The sequence below is a fragment of the Geotrypetes seraphini genome, chromosome 8 (assembly GCF_902459505.1).
Source record: "Geotrypetes seraphini chromosome 8, aGeoSer1.1, whole genome shotgun sequence".
Classification (NCBI taxonomy): domain Eukaryota; kingdom Metazoa; phylum Chordata; class Amphibia; order Gymnophiona; family Dermophiidae; genus Geotrypetes; species Geotrypetes seraphini.
In genome coordinates, this window is record NC_047091.1 from 165,035,938 (window position 1) to 165,053,109 (window position 17,172).

Below are 17,172 nucleotides of genomic sequence, written 5' to 3' on the forward strand. Positions count from 1 at the left end.
CTGGTTGAGCAGGCTGCCTACTCAACAAATCAAACTGCATCAATCAAAAAGTAAACAAACAAACAAAAAAAAGCAGGGCTGTAGAGCTGAGAATTCACTGCACACCACTGTCCCAAACCCAGGGATGCTCCTGAGGGGGCATTATCTAAGCTAAAGGAACTCTTATTGTCTACTCCAGTGTTTTTCAACCGCTGTTCCGCGGCACACTAGTGTGCCGCGAGATGTTGCCTGGTGTGCCGCAGGGCCGCCGGGCCCGGAGCTGACAGGGGGCCCGAGGCAGGGGCGCCAGTAGCTCGCCAAGGCAAAGTGAGTCGATCACCCAGGACTCACTTTGTCTTGGCGATCTAATCTATCGAGCCGATAAGTCTTCTTCTCCCCGACGTCAATTCTACAGTCGGAGAGGAAGTTCGGGCCAGCCAATCGCTGCCTGGCTGGGCGGAACTTCCTTTCCGATTGTAGAATTGACGTCAGGGAGAGCATGCGTCGGCGTCGGCTTTGGGGCCTGTTATCCATTGGTGGGTCCTGTTCCCCGATGGCAGCAGCAGTGGCAGTGGCTTGGGGAACGGCAGGGAGAAAGAAAGAAAGGGGGCAGGCAGGGAAACAGAAGGAAAGAAGAGAAACAGAAAAAAAGAAAGAAAGGTCAGGGAGAGAGGAAGAAAAAGTTGGGGGAGGGAATGAGGTGTGGAGGAGAGAAAGCATACAGGCTGATAGAAGGGAAGAAAGATTGGATGCACAGTCAGAAGAAGAAAGTGCAACCAGAAATCACCAGACAAGGTAGGAAAAATGATTTTATTTTAAATTTAGCAAAGTGGAGGCAGTTTTCAAAGGAATTTGCCCAAATAACTTAATAGTTAACTGGGTAAATTCCCAGAGATGAAAACTTCCCTTCACTTACTATGCACAGTTCTGAATTTATATCTGCTGTCTATATTTTACAATATGGTCACCTTTTACTAAACCGCAATAGTGGTTTTTAGCGCAGGGAGCCTATGAGCGTCAAGAGCAGCGCTGGGCATTCAGCGCAGCTCCCTGCGCTAAAAACTGCTATTGTGGTTTAATAAAAAGGATGGAGGGTATATTTGTCTATTTTTGTATGCTATAAAAACCAAATACAGAGAGAGACTGAGAGCTGTTGACGAAGAGCTACGTGTGTGTCTTTCTTCGATTCCAGCCAGAATATCAGCTTTGTGTTCAGCCAAACAGGCCCAGGTTTCGCACTGAATAAAGTATTTTATAATTTTTATTTCGTAATAAAGTAATTATAAAATACTTTCTTTGTGTTTATTTGATTCCTATTCAAGAGAATTACTTTATATATAGTCAATATAGGCAGAGAGTTAAATTTTTTAACATTTTCTAATGGTGGTGTGCCTCGTGATTTTTTTCATGAAACAAGTGTGCCTTTGCCCAAAAAAGGTTGAAAAACACTGGTCTACTCATCCTTCAAACTAGTAACCATGGTAATTATAAAATGTATTTTTCAACATATATATTTAGAGGAAAAGTTATCAAGCTGCTTTAGGCCTTTAAGTTGCATTATTTGCCCCTTATATGGAAACATGAGCTCTAGACAATACCAGTCAGGGCAGGAGCAATTGTGGATCACTCCTGCCTGATGGCCACTGGACCACCAATGAAAATAATGGTAGGCCCTCTGAGGAGTGGGAGGCCTTGGATTAAGGTTGCCAGATTTCCTCCATTAAAAAAGAAGACGCCTGGTCCTGCCCCGTTCCAACCCCTAGACCCGCCCCGCCCCCACACGAACGTCCCCGGGCTCGGGACCACATCTGGAGGGCGTCTGTGCATGTGTGGATGTTGACAAAATGACATCACGGCTGTGCGCGCATGTGTATGATGTCATTGTGCCGATGTCCATGCGTGCTCAGATGTCCTCCAGATGTGGCCCTAAGGTCGGGGACTTCCAAAACCGGGACAAACTGCCAGGTTTTGGAAATCCCTCTGGGCGTCAGGACGGTCCTCTAAAAAGAGGACACGTCCGGGTTTTCTCAGTCATCTGGTAACCCTAGCTTGGATGTAAGATTTGTAACACAGGAGCATTAGGTACCTATATAATATAGCGCAGTAGAATCGGGTCGCAGGTTTGATACCCAGCGCTCCTGGACCACTGGAATAATGCTGCACGCAACCGTTATTCATTTGCCATGGTAGTCAACAACCTGTGGGACTGTTATATGCAGGTTGCTGACTCCCACTGCACCGTGATAACTCCCTCCCTTAGTGTGTAATGAAAACACATTACAAGCAGAGAAACGTTTTGGTTTGGTTTAGGGCAGTGGTTCCCAAGCCCTGTCCTGGGGGACCCCCAGCCAGTCGGGTTTTCAAGATATCCCTAATGAATATGCATGAGAGAGATTTGCATATAATAGAAGCGACAGGTATTCAAATCTCTCTCATGCATATTCATTAGGGATATCTTGAAAACCCGACTGGCTGGGGGTCCCCCAGGACAGGGTTTGGGAACCACTGGTTTAGGGGTTGAGAAGGCAACATCACAGCCTCTAAGCCACAGGTGTCAAAGTCGGTCCTCGAGGGCCGGAATCCAGTCGGGTTTTCAGGATTTCCCCAATGAATATGCATGAGATCTATGTGCATGCACTGCTTTCAATGCATATTCATTGGGGAAATCCTGAAAACCCGACTGGATTCCGGCCCTCGAGGAGGGACTTTGACACCTCTGCTCTAAGCCAATCAGATGATATTAGCCAATGCCAGCTTAATAGATTCAGTACTTAAAGTGTTGGAAATGATGGAAAAGAACCTGCCCAATATGGATTATAGTTTATTTGAGATGTGCGTTTCATGGTTTGAATTTTTTCAGCTCATTGTAATTGTTATCCTATGTCCTGTGCTTCATCTTGAGTCTATCTGGATAGAAAGATGATTATTCCAAATTAAGAAATTACTTTATTCTTTGGCCACCCTGGGAATGTCATGTGTCACATCTCAGGCCAGGGGAGAATTACTATCTGTCAGGTTAGGCCACACTTAATTAAAATAATATTTAGGAAACCTTTTCACTTGCATGGCCAAGAATCTAATCTAATCTTCTATTTCTGTGTCGCACATACCTAAGCAGAATGCGGTCCACAGGGATTTCTGCACCTGGGCAGTTTTACTTTGTACATGGGTACAAAAGTAACCACATATTTTGCCCTGTGTTGTATCTGTGGGCAACAGAATAGGTCCAAAAACAGAGGAACAAAACTCCACAGAAAAAGCAGAACAAAAATGACTCAAAATGTCGCATAAAATAATTTATTAATTCTTGTACTTCTTATTGACTCAACACGGGCCTGTGTTTTGGCACAACTGCCTACATCGGGAGTCTACCACATTTCAGAATAAAAAGAAAGAGGAGAAACCAAATATAATAATTATTATATAATAATATAAAATAATTTTATAATCAATTCTGAAAATTAATAAAACATAAAAGAAAATGCAATAACACTCTTATTAAACTAATAAATAACGCAAATATAACCCCCTCTTTTATGAAACCATAGTGCTGTTTTTAATTCCTGTGAGCATTGGAGCTGTTACCACCGCAGCCGTCACTAAAAAAACATGCTACCGTTTTATAAAATGGGAGGGGGGAGGGGTTAAATTAATAACCATCTATAAATAAAAACCTCATACATGAATGATCTGAGGAAACTGTGATGGATATAGATTTGAAAATTCATAGCTGCCTTTTCTTGAAGAGATTCACCCAAAGCAGGCTCCTTTCACTAAGGTGCGTTAGGGCCTTAAAGCACAGAATAGCACATGCTAAATTGCTGCGTGCGCTAGACCTTAACGTCAGCAATGAGCTGGCGTTATTCTAGAAGCGTACTGCGTGGTGTAGCGTGCGGTAATTTTGTGCGTGCGCTAAAAACGCTATCGCAGCTTAGTAAAAGGATCTCTCAATTGATATATTGGACAGAAGAAGTCTTGAAAAACAGTTTATGAAATGAAAGATTGACTGCAATAATATATATATATATGGAGTTTTTTTCGGACCAGTGATGATACAAGTGGCTTAGGATACTGTTTAGTCCCGGCTACTCGTGGATAAGGCCCGTTTTCTATATTTATTATTATTTTGGTTTTCTGTCTGCTGTTTGATGATTGAGTGTGAGTGGGTTTTTCTGGTAAACGAATACACGCTATGTTTCTATAACCATAAAGCTCTATGACATCACAATGCAGGTGTAAAGGGCCTTAGCCAATAGGGAGAGGAGGAGATAGTGGATGCTGGGGCTGGCCCATTTGGCCCTTATCTGCCATCATGTTTCTATGTTTCTGTTACCATAAAGCTCTATGACATCACAATGCAGGTGTAAAGAGCCTTAGCCAATAGGGAGAGGAGGAGATAGTGGATGCTGGGGATGGCTCATTTGGCCTTTATCTGCCATCATGTTTCTGTGTTTCTGTATCTACCAACTCCAGTGGTAATGCAGAATGTCTTATTTTAGTGTTTCCTTCTGTTAAGGATCTGAAATAAGGTGTTTCACGGTAGCTGTTTTGCTTATCAGACAGTTAAGATTTGGATCTCCTTACCCTTATATAATAATAATAATTTTTTATATAATAATTTATATTCCGCATATCCTACAATTCCTTAACTATCCCAGCAGGCTCCCACTCTATCTAATGTACCTGGGGCAATGGGGATTAAGTGACTTGCCCAAGGAGAAATGTGGGATTTGAACCCACAACCTCAGGGTGCCGAGGCTGTAGCTCTAACCACTGCACCACACACTCCCATTAGATATCCATTCTAGCTCTTCCTATTTACAATTTTGTGAACAATTCATTTGGGGTTTTTTTTAGAGGGGAGGGGGGGTTTGGTTTGAGAATGTTATTAGGATCTTAGTTTGTTAACTAAGTTGTACAGTATTTCCTGTAATCAGCTTCTTTTTGTTATCTTGCCCTGAACCTGTGTATAGGGATAAAGTTGGCTACAAAAACATAACATAACATAGTAATATTCATTCCCTACAGATCTAACTGGGAAACAAGGCTGAAAATTCTTACACTCTGTCACCTACTTACCATATAAACCAAAGTAACAATGTTGTTCTTCTAAACTGAGGTGTGAAAAGGTCCCTTATTTTTCCTCGATCTTCCTATTTCAAGTGAAAAATAGAGAAAGAAAAATATTCCATTTGTTTGGTCATTTCTATGGAAAATTAGCACTAGACTAGAGCGAGACTTTCAGGATGGGTCTAAGCCAGGAGTAGGCAATTCTGGTCCTCGAGAGCCGGAGCCAGGTCAGGTTTTCAGGATATCCAAAATAAATATCCATGAAATAGATTTGCATCTCAAGGAGGTAGTGAATACAGATCCATCTCATACATATTCATTGTGGATATCCTGAAAATCTGACCTGGCTATGGCTCTTGAGGACCGGAATTGCCTACCCCTGGTCTATGTAGACTCTACTGGCCAAAATTGTAAAGGTTTGTGGAGGAAATGATGGACTGAGTCAAACACCAACACTTTGCAGACCTGATTCTGTTTCCGATCTAAAGTTAGAATGTAATGGCTCTCAAAAGCTTAGTTCTGGTGAAAATAGCCAAAATAAACAAATAAAATCAAGAACAGAATAAACACTTTAGAGCTAATAAGTCTAGAACTGCCTGGTATCAGCGAAAAGTGTGTTTTATGACTCCAGGGTGAATCTGTTGCTTGTTACAGGTTTCTCACTGCATCTTGTTAAGTAAAAACAGACATTTCAGCCATCATGCTGTGGCTTTTTTCAGGGTATGAACATAAGAACATAAGAATAGCCTTACTGGATCAGACCAATGGTCCATCAAGCCCAGTAGCCCGTTCTCACAGTGGCCAATCCAGGTCAATAGTACCTGGTCAAAACCCAAGGAGTAGCAATATTCCTTGCTACCAAACCAGGGCAAGCAATAGCTTCCCCCATGTAGCAACATTCCGGAACCCCAAAGAGTATCAAGATTCCATTCAGAATTTCAAAGAATAGCAAGATTCCAGAATCCCACACAATAGCAACATTCCATGTTACCAATCCAGGGCAAGCAGTAGCTTTCCTCTTGTTTTTCTCAATAACAGGCTATGGACTTTTCCTCCAGGAACTTGTCCAAACCTTTCTTGAAACCAGCTATGTTATCCGCTCTTACCACATCCTCTGGCAACGCATACCAGAGCTTAACTAGTCTCTGAGTGTATGGGTGAAGGGATGTTTAGAGGCATATGGGGGAGCATAGGATCCAGCTCTGTGGGTGCTCGAGCACCCACAATATTAAGCAAACATTTTGACTGTGTTCAGGAAGAAATCATTTCCATTGGGTTTAGCATCCCCAATCATTCTGAAAAGTTGGCTCCTGTGTGGGGAAGAGTTATGCCCAGTGGTGTAATGATAGTGAGGGGCACTCCTCCGAGCCCTTTTCTCCGACCTCCCCACTGCTTGCCCTGGATCGGTAGCATGGAATGTTGCTACTCTTTGGGTTTTTGCCAGGTACTAGTGACCTGGATTGGCCACCGTGAGAACGGGCTACTGGGCTTGATGGACCATTGGTCTGACCCAGTAAGGCTATTCTTATGATCTTATGTGAGCCAAGTATAGGATAATTAAGTCATTGTAACATCACTGATGAAGTTGGCTATGAGGCATTATGACGTCATAATCTCAGCTCTGGAATGTTGCCCTCATTGGGGTTCCAGAATCTTGCTATTCTTTGAGATGCTGGAATGTTGCTACTCCTTGGGTTTTGGCCAGGTACTAATGACCTGGATTGGCTACCGTGAGAACGGGCTACTGGGCTTGATGGACCGTTGGTCTAGCTCAGTAAAGCTATTCTTATGTTCCTGACCCCCCCCCCCCCCCACCCATGCCACGCGAACACTCCTTCACTTTCCCTGTACCTCTTTAACTTTTCCGGCACAAGAAGAATCACGGACTTGCTGCCCATGTTGGCTCTCTTGCCGACATCACTTCCTAGGCACATGCGGCAGGGAGAGGAGTGGGAAGGAACGGGGGCGGAGACGAGGGCGGGTGAAGATAAGAACAGAGCTTACAAGGACAGGTGGTAACAGGGACAGAGCTCACCGGGATGGGGTGGGGATGGAGTCAACTCTGTGGGGACGGAGACAAGTTTGACCCTATGTCATTCTCTACATCAATCCCCCTGAAGGCCCTGACAGTACTAATCTGAATTTGATTGGCTGAGCAGCATCTGCTTGTTGTCGGCTCAACCAATCAAATTCAAAGCAGTTCCTTCAGGGCCTTTAGGGGGTGGGGGTGAATCCCCCTAAGGCCCTCATCACATGCCACTGCTTCAAACCCTGCTAAAATTTCAGAAAAATGTTTTGAAGTCCATTTTTTTATTTTATAAAAGCCTTTTGAAATATGCTGCTCAGCTTGTTTTCCTAATTTATTTCTGTGAGTCATGAAGCCTTAGAAAATTGTTGTCATATCCATTCATTGTCATTTCTTATCTTTGGTTTAATCTATGGAGCATTTTTTTTAAATTGTCACTTATACAATTAATGTTGCCTGCAATGCAGCAAGATCAAGCGCTAAAGACAAACAGCCTCTGATCTATTCAAATCCAGACTGAAAGCCCATTTATTCAATGCTGCTCTAAATTTATTTTTATTTTATTTTTTCAATTTTCTATACCATTCTCTCAGAACGGTTTACATGGGTTTATTCAGGTAGTCAAGCATTTTCCCTGTCTCTCCTGGCAGGCTCACAATCTACCTAATGTACATGGGGCAATGGGGGGATTAAGTGACTTGCCCAGGGTCACAAGGAGCAGCGTGGGTTTGGACCCATAACCTCAGGATGCTGAGGCTGTAGCTTTAACCATTGTGCCACTCTAGAAATCAAAATGTAGTATAAAAGAACCAAGTATAGGACAATCAAGCCATTGTGACATCACTGCTGAGGTTGGCTCTTAGGCACTGGTGGAATGAGGCATTATGATGTCAGAATACCAGCTCTGGTTATCTGAGGCTGAAACTTTTCACACTATTTATTCATTCAATTTTCTATACTATTCTCCCAAGGGAGCTCAGAACAGTTACATTAATTTATTCAGGTACTCAAGTATTTTTCCCAGTCTGTCCTGGTGGGTTCACAATCTATCTAATGTACCTGGGGCAATGGGGGGGATTAAGTGACTTGCCCAGGGTCACAAAGAGCCGTGTGGGTTTGAACCCACAACCCTAGGGTGTTGAGGCTGTAGGTTTAACCACTGTGCCACACTCTCCCTAAATCCTACCCCTACCAACATAATCTATTTGTCATCCCCTCAATATCCCCTGCCACCTCTCCAGCCCCCTCCAATTCCCTTCATGTTCTGACTCCTATGGGTCTGTCATAATTAGATTGGAAGCTCTTCTGAGCAGGGACCGTCCCTTACATGCACAATAATAAATTGTGGTGGCTGCACTTGATAATTCAGCGTCAGTGTGGTAAAACTGCGAGGTCACTTACCTGTCTGGAAACAATCAATTTTCCCAGAGGCATCGGCGCTCCATTTTCTGTAGCTATGCGCTTTAAGGTAGCAATGGCCTTTTCTTGGTTACCAGATAATACATCGTATCTTGCGCTTTCAGGCAACCACTACAAGAACGAGAGCAATAAATGCGCATGGTAAAGTGAGTAGGCCTTTGTGTGCAATGCAGTCAGCTACACCGACCTCTGTGTTGCCTTTAGTGCTGGGCTTTAGGGCCTCCCCTATCCTCAAACATGAACACTAATCTAATCTAATTTCCATCTTATATACCGGAGCATTCCAGCAAGGACTCGAGCCGGTTAACAAAGTTTAATAGAACATAATCTAAAACAATAATGAGGCAAAAAGAAGTAACTCCCAAGTCCGGTCCTCGAGATCTACTGGCAGGCCAGGTTTTCAGGATATCCACAGTGAATATGCATGAGAGAGATATTTGCATACCAAGTAGGCGAGTGCAGGCAAATCTCTCTCATGCATATTCATGGATATCCTGAAAACCTGGCTTGCCAGTAGATCCCAAGGACTGGACTTGGGCAGCCCTGCCATAGGGTTTCTTTTGCCATTTTCTCAGCAACCACTTTGAATTTCAACAATAAATTTTACACATTTATTTAGTCATCACACTTACATATTACTATTAATATAGCATACAGCGCGAGCTAAATCGATTAGTGCGCCTTAGTAAAAGGACCCCTTAATTATCTTAAGCTATGCTGATGTTATTGACAGTGGCATAGCGAGGGTGACCAGCGCCCCTCTCCTGCCCTCTTCCCCGCTTCACCTCCTGTCACGCACGCCCCTTCCCCGTACCTCATTAACTTGGGCGCGAACAGCGATGAACTTGCTGCTCGCGCCGGCTTCAGAGCTCTCGGAAGTGACGTCAGTGAAAGTGCCAAAGCCGGTAACACATTTGTTGCTGTTCGCGCCGAAGTTAATAAGGTACGGGGAAGGGGCGCGGGCGCCCGCACTCGGCAGGGGGAGGCGTGGGAAGGGCGGAGAGGAGGAAGGTGCCGGCGCCTCGAGGAAGACCGCGTCTGGGGCGGACCGCACTCCTTCTTACTACGCCACTGGTTACTGACATTTTAGCGATTTTGGGTGTGTTAAAAATGTTCAAGCTAAAACACAGTAAAATAATATCACCCAAATGATAGAATTAACAATCCCCCCCCCCTCCTTTCATCAAGCCGCGCTAGAGCTTTTGAGTGCAGGCTGGCGAGGTAAGTGCTCTGACCATCACAGGTATTGTTTAAACGTCGGAGCATTTACCACGCTGGCTCACGCTAGAAGCCTCTAGCGCTGCCTGATAACAGGGGCCCAAAGCGTCCGAATTTTTCAATCACTGTGAATGCTCAAAACGTCCACCCTCCCCCAGCCTTAATTGAAAGAGGGAGGGGCTAAGTAGAATTGAAGGGAAGAGGAGAGGGATGTGTGAGGTAGACCGGTCCCCGTCAGATCAGCTGCTGTGCTCGAGTTCGGCAATAGTTTACGGATTTGGGTAGAGTTTGTGATAGGCCTTCAACATTGCTCCCCAGACAAATGTATAAGTCACTGTGTCATCATTAACAGAAAGCTGGTACCCCCCCCCTTTTTTTTTTTTTTTTTTTAAATAATGGTTTTAAAGTTAAGCCTTACGAGATCATTGCATTTCCCAACAGAGCGGCCATGCTCTTATGAGTGATTACGATCATCTATTTTGCCCAATCTGATAACTGGTTTGAACATTTTAACTATAAGAAGACAGTTGTGATAGGGCGCTCTACATTGAGAATCAGACTCCTGAGGCAGGCCTTACGGCCGAAACACATACGTTTCGGGTCTTGATTTTGAATAAAGACTTTGAGCACCACAGGTCGCCCTCTCTGTTTTCTTTGCTTTTACAGCGCAAACATTTTTGAATGCATGAAAACTGCTGGCTTTAGTCATGCTAAAAAGTCTGCAACTTCGCCGTGTTTTAAGATAATCCCATTCCACTCGGTATAGAGAGTTGCAGCAAATAAAGCTGTAAAATGTCATTAACGCTTCAAGTGGTTGCTGAGAAAACTGCACACAAAAAAAAAAACCTCTAGGAGGTTTCTTTTTTATTACCTCACCCTGTAGACATGTGCAGGGTGAGGCAAAGAGAAGGCAGCCATTTCTGAGTTTTCCATGGAGGAGTTTTCCATGGAAGAAGCAGCGAAACAGAATGCTCTGTCGGGCAGTGGATATGTTTGCATAATAATGAGATAAGTGGATTTCTTTTACACTTGTACGCATGTAAAAAAAAATCTACAATGTCTTATATTACATAGTCCTAGAAAATTTATTTGAATCACTGGCGAGTCTTCAGAGAGATTGTTTTGAAACTTATGGAATAACTTTATGAACAATTTAACTGAACAATTTAAAGAATTTATACTTCCCTTTTTTTTTGGGTTACTATTTTAAGGATCTATTTGGGTTTGGGCACACAGAATGAAATGTGATGTAAAGGAGAGGTCAGTGGGCGGAACCCTGTTTGGGACAACCCAAAGGAAGACTGTAGGGTGGAGCCAGAATTCATGGTTGAATTCACTCCTTATTTTTCTGTGTAAATATTTTTTTTCCACAGATTTTAAACGCACTGTTGTGAATAAGTGTTTATTAGTGGTAATTCCAATTGTGAATAACAATCTATTGAGAGGGTTTTTGAAGTTGAGGTTTAGTGCATATCCTCCCTGAAGCTTTTGTAGGGTATTTATGGTACATGATAATTTTATAACAGGGTGCCTGGGCAGAAAACTGACACAGACCCTTATACTTAAAGCTGCCTATGTGTTGATGCCCCATTTAGAATATTGTGTACAATTCTGGAGGGTGCACCTTCAAAAAGATATAAATAGGATGGAGTCGGTCCAGAGGAAGGCTACTAAAATGGTGTGTGGTCTTCGTCATAAGGGGTATGGGGGACAGACTTCAAGGTCTCAGTTGGGTGCAGATCCCAGAGCTTCCTTTATAGCAGTGTGTCGCAAACTTTATGAAGCCACAGCACACTAAACCGGTGGCCGTAGTGTGAGGGCATCTGGAAGTGCGCAGACACTGATGCGATGATGTCATTCACACGCATGACATTATCATGTCGACATTCGCACGAAGGTCCTCCAGACGGGGCCCTGAGCTGCTGGTGGGGAGGTGCTGGAAGGGAACAAATCTTCTCGTTCTCTAAGATCCTCTTCATCACAATTGCTCTCAGTCCCTTCGTTAAAAGTCATAGGCACAAGGCGAAATGATATATTTTCTGTAAAAGCCCCTACATTGTGGAACTCCCTCCCAAATTTCATTAAAAACGAAACTGACCTTGTTGCGTTTAAGAAAATCTTAAAAACGTACTTATTTCAAGACGCGTTTGACATATGAAATATCACTTTTTAAGTTCCAATATTCTTCCCATCTCATCCTAACCCATTATTACCCAATGTGTTTTCCCTTTGATGTCAATTTCTAACAAAGAACAACATTGTAACTTTTCCCCTTTCCTCCCACCCCCTCCTGTTCGTCTAATTTTGTCTGTCTTCTGAATGACTATTGTAAATTAAATGTATTACCACATTCTGATGGTTTTTAACACTGTACATTGCTTAGATATTGTTATAAGCGATTCATCAAATAAAGGTCAAACTTGAAACTTGAAACTTGAAGAGGCGCGGAGAGGCGCTGGCTGACTGCCTACAGGACGTGCCTCTCACCATGAGATTTAACAGTAATAAGTATTGATGTTACAAATTACAATCCTCAAAAATGCAATCTAAATGCTGCCAAAGTGCCTTCGGGACAGTAAGGGAATTTTTTAAGTACCTTCTTACTTCTCATTTATAATCTTAATGTATATTTTCTTCAAACCGCTTAGAACCTAACGAATGTAGCGGTATATAAGAAATAAATTACATTACATTACATTACATGAAAAAAATATAGCATATGATTGCTAGTGAATCACCTCAGGGTCTTCAAAATGCCAGCTGGGTCACAAGACTCCCCATTAATCCCATTGGTTTATTATTTATCCTAAACGCTACCTATGTCTTGTTTCGTTTTTTCATTATTGTTCGCTTTTGCATTTTTTTATTTTTTGTATACATATAAACTGCTAAATACACTCCAATTCGTCAAGAACATGCACTTAAGCTTGCTTTGCAGCAACACCTCTTCAGTTTAACAACAATCTGAATAATGAGTGATATATTTATGCAAAAAAAATACAAAAACTAAGAATAATGAAAAAACGAAATAAGACGTGGGTACTGTTTAGGATAAATAATAAACCAAAGGGACTAATGAGGAGTCTTGGGACCCAGCTGGCATTCTGAAGACCCCGAGGGGATTCACTAGCAATCATATGCTATATTTTTACATGCACTTTGGTGGCATTTAGATCGTCTCACCATGAGAGGCACGTTCTGTAGGCAGTCAGCCAGCGTTGGCGCCTCTCCTAATCCCTGGCGTCTCGTGACACACCTGGAATTTTGGGCGGCACACAGTTTGCGATACACTTCTTTATAGAATACCATAGATATCAAAACCAGTTCAAAAGTATCCAGTATAAAGGGCTCTATTTCAGAAGCTTTAGGACAAATTCGTTTCTGGATAGAAAAGGGGGAAAATCACCTGCAAGTCTGAAAGGAAAACTCGCCCTCAGGTTAGAAGAGCAAGACGATCCGAAAAGAAGAGCAATTAGCTCTACGGGTCAACAGACTAAGGGCGCCTTTTACTAAGCTGCGCTAGCGGTTTTAGCGCGCACTTAGCACACGCTGCATTGCCGCGCGGGCTAGACGCTAACGCCACCATTGAGCTGGTGTTAGTTTTTACGCATAGCACGGGGGGGGGGCAGCGCGCGCAAACCTGCAGCGCGCCCTAAAAACCCTAGCGTACCTTAGTAAAAGGAACCCTGAGTGAAAATCGACACCGTTTTATGTAAAAGTATGGCTCTGAATGGAATGCAAGACTGCGCCGGCAGACACAAAGAATACCTACAAAGCATAACACTGCAAAGACCATGAGTGGCAGAGCTGACAGGACGAGCAACCAGCGCCAGCCAAGAGTGGGCATCACGAAGATAGCAAGGAGCACCTCGAACACCGTGCCAATCGCCCAAAAGACCTGCCGAAACAAAACAGATAGTTTTAGATAGCTCTCTCAAGCCGCAAACAACAGGTGCCTATAGCATACCTATATTTCTGGCATTTAGGGTCTTTGTAGAAATGCACCCAGCAGCGCTTAGTGACATGGAAGTCCAGCGCTGCCCCTAAACATTCCCCTTTCTGGGCTTCACTGTCACTAGGTGCAGCTAGGCACCATGGACCCAGATGCAGGTTCAGAGGTCGCCAAGTGTTTTTAATTAGTATTTAATGGTGCAAAGCAATACCTCTCAGAATAGGGTTACCAGATGTCCGGGAAAACCTGGACATTTCCTTTTTTTTTAGAAAACCCGGTAGTTTGTCCGGTTTTGGAAAGCCCCGACCTCCTGGCCACGTAAAAAGGGCCTCTGAACATGGGCGGCTAAATATATGAATAAATAAATAAATAAAAACCTTCAGCTCAGCTCAGCTCAGCCAGAAGGGGTAATTCTTAATAATAATAATAATTCTATTTTTATATTCCGCCTAACCAGCAGTTCATAGCGGTTTACACAATTAGGTACTCAGCATACAATATAATAATAACATCATACATAATAAAATTCTAAGTAACTAACACAGGCATTAAAACTAATGAATATGGAAAACACAATATAAACTAAAATAAGTATGGATAAAATGATAAAAAGTACATTCTAACTACATAATAATATGAAAATCAATAATGTATATTATATTGTTGAAATAAGTGGGTTTTAAGATCTTTTCGAAATTGATAGTAAGTAAGAAATGGAGAAACAAGAAGATTCAAACATGAATTCATTAATCCTGCTTGGAATGCTAAGGTCCTATCTTAAAAAATTTTTGTAACGACATGCATTTGCTGAAGGAAAATAAAACCAACCAGATCTACGAATATCTTTCTTAGAAATAAATAAAAATACTAAAATGAGAAACAAGGTAAGCCGGTGCTAAGCCAAATAAAACTTTAAAACAAATGCATCCAGATTTAAATAACACTCTAGCCTCAAACGGTAGCCAATGAAGCTTTTGATAATATATACTGATATGAACGTGTTTTTTCACATTAAACATCATATTTTGTATGATTTTTAGTCGGCTAGTGGTTATTTTATACAATCCCAGATAAATAACATTACAATAATCCATGCTCTCCAGACCTCAAAACCAGAATAAGATCATCCAAAAAGGCTTGGACAAAAAGCCATGTCTAGAACGCAATTCCCTAGGGAGCTCGTTCCAAAGAGGACCGCCCATCATCGTCTCACACTTTGCCATCTCTGGGACAAACCGATCAGACGTGCTCCTTCCCCCTTACCTCTATTAATAAAATGCATTTTGCTCTGGCTTTCATTGGAAGGAATTCAGCATATAAGGTTACCCTGTAAAGAATTAACATTGAGTGTTAGCACGCCAAGAAAATGTTAGTATGTTAGTTGAGAAAATGATTAATACAGAAGAACCATGCTTAACAATTCGGGGCTGATTCTACAAACTGCGCTTCATGTTAGGCGGTAGGTGTTGCACCACCATCTAATAGAGAATGACACGGTGACAAAATCTGTCACCGTTTCCGTCCCCGCGGATAACCGCGGGAAATAATCCCATGTCATTTTCTAGTGTCTATTTCAACCTCAGTCCTTCTACACCAGCATTCTTCAAAGCAAAGCTTGTGGGTCAGTGGTTGTGCTTATGTGAGCCAAGGATAATGAAGCCATTGTGATATCACTGATGTGATTGGCTCTTAGGCACTGGTGGAATGAGGCATTATGACATCACAATATCTGCTCTGGATACCAGAGACTGTCATTATGTAGTGTCTGTCTCAACCTCAGTCCTTCTACACCAGCATTCTTCAGAGCAAAGCTTGTGGGTCAGTGGTGCCCATTCATACTCTGATTCTTATGTGAGCCAAGGATAATGAAGCCATTGTGACATCACTGATGTGATTGGCTCTTAGGCACTGGTGGAAAGGGGCATTATGACATCCCAATATCTGCTCTGGATACTAGAGACTGTCATTCTGTAGTGTCTATCTCAACCTCAGTCCTTCTACACCAGCATTCTTCAAAGCAAAGCTTGCGGGTCAGTGGTTGTGGCCATTCATACTCTGATTCTTCCCTCTCTCCTTAAAGAATGACATGAAGATGGTTTCCCGCGGTTATCCGCGGGGACGGGAACGGTGATGAATTTTGTCACCGTGTCATTCTCTACCATCTAACTTAAGTGACCAAACCTACCTTAAAAGCCACGAAAACAAAAAAATTTAGCTGTCTGCCGGCGCCTCCCAAACCGGCGCCCTAATCGCAGCTACGGAGGCGCCTAAGGACTCCTAAGATCAAAGAAGGCGTGGCTAACACCAGAAATTACTTTGCCCATCCTTAGCTGCCTCCGTAGCTGCAATTTGCAGCAAACCCAGGCGCCAGAAATGGAGGTCTTCGATACCCTGTCCTACATTTCTTGCACCTAAGGTTGACGTGGCCACGCCAGTTGCAGAATCCGGCCCTTTGTTCCGAACTTGTGAGCTTGTATTCAGCAACTCCAAAAACCTTGGATGATAGCAAGAAAAAACATCAAGCCATTCGGGGGTCATAAGAACATAAGCAGTGCCTCTGCTGGGTCAGACCAGAGGTCCATCATGCCCAGCAGGCCACTCACACGGCGGCCCATCAGGTCCAGGACCTGTATAGCAATACTCTATCTATACCCTTCTACCCTGCTCCTGATTGGTGAGGCCCGACTTTAGTGCAGGAAGAGGCGGTCGGAGCATACCGCGAGTGATTTCCGGGTCTTTTTACCAAGCTGTGCTAAGCAGTAGACTGTGCTTACTGTCGCTTCTAAAGACTTACCACGGGTGCACTTTGGCATCCTCTGGTAAGTTCCAGATTATCACACACAGACCACACGCTCTAAATTATTTTCATTTTTACCACGGAGGGGGCATTTCTGCGAGAATCAGCACAGCCACATTGCCACATGATAACTGAATAGTGCGTGACTAGAACACGAGCCTTTACTGTCTACAAAACAGGTGGCGGTAAGGGCTCATGAGCTAATTTTTTTAATTTAATGGCCATGCACCAATGGTAACATTAGCAAATGGCCTTTAGCACAAAAATTCAAAAATCAGCCATTTTACTGCTGTGTTAAAAATGGCCTTGTAACGACATGCCAAGGCCACCTTTTAGCGCTCCTTTATCAAAGGACCCCTTAGGGGGGGGAATTCGTCAATGGGCGCTAAGAGGGAAATTCTATAAACGGCAGCTTAGTTTAGGCTAGGGTTACCAGTCGTCCGGATTTCCCCGGACATGTCTTCCTTTTGAGGACATGTCCGGGGGTACGGATGGCTTTTCAAAACCCGGGTTTGAAAAGCCTTCCCTAAATCATGTCGGGCAGCAGGAAATCCACACATGCGCAAATGCCGTGCATGTGATATCATTGCATGGCATCTGCACATGCACGGATTTCCTCCTATCCGACAAGAGCAGGTAGTGGGGGGGGGCAGGGCAGGGGCGGGGCTAGGGCAGGATTGGGGGCAGGACTGGGGCGTAACGGGGCATGGA

The 17,172-nt window shown here is 43.3% G+C and overlaps 1 protein-coding gene across 1 annotated transcript in view; it reads right to left on the bottom strand.

Annotated features, from left to right (window-relative positions):
- The window catches only part of SVOP (SV2 related protein), an 81,859-nt gene that overhangs the window by 22,639 nt on the left and 42,048 nt on the right, over window positions 1-17,172 (bottom strand). Inside the window, exons 7-10 of the mRNA XM_033956002.1 lie at window positions 14,928-14,991; window positions 13,485-13,610; window positions 8,477-8,605; window positions 5,059-5,132 (exon numbers count right to left, since the gene is read on the bottom strand). Of these exons, the coding sequence (XP_033811893.1) occupies window positions 5,059-5,132; window positions 8,477-8,605; window positions 13,485-13,610; window positions 14,928-14,991 (393 nt within the window). The remainder of the gene's footprint in view (window positions 1-5,058; window positions 5,133-8,476; window positions 8,606-13,484; window positions 13,611-14,927; window positions 14,992-17,172) is intronic.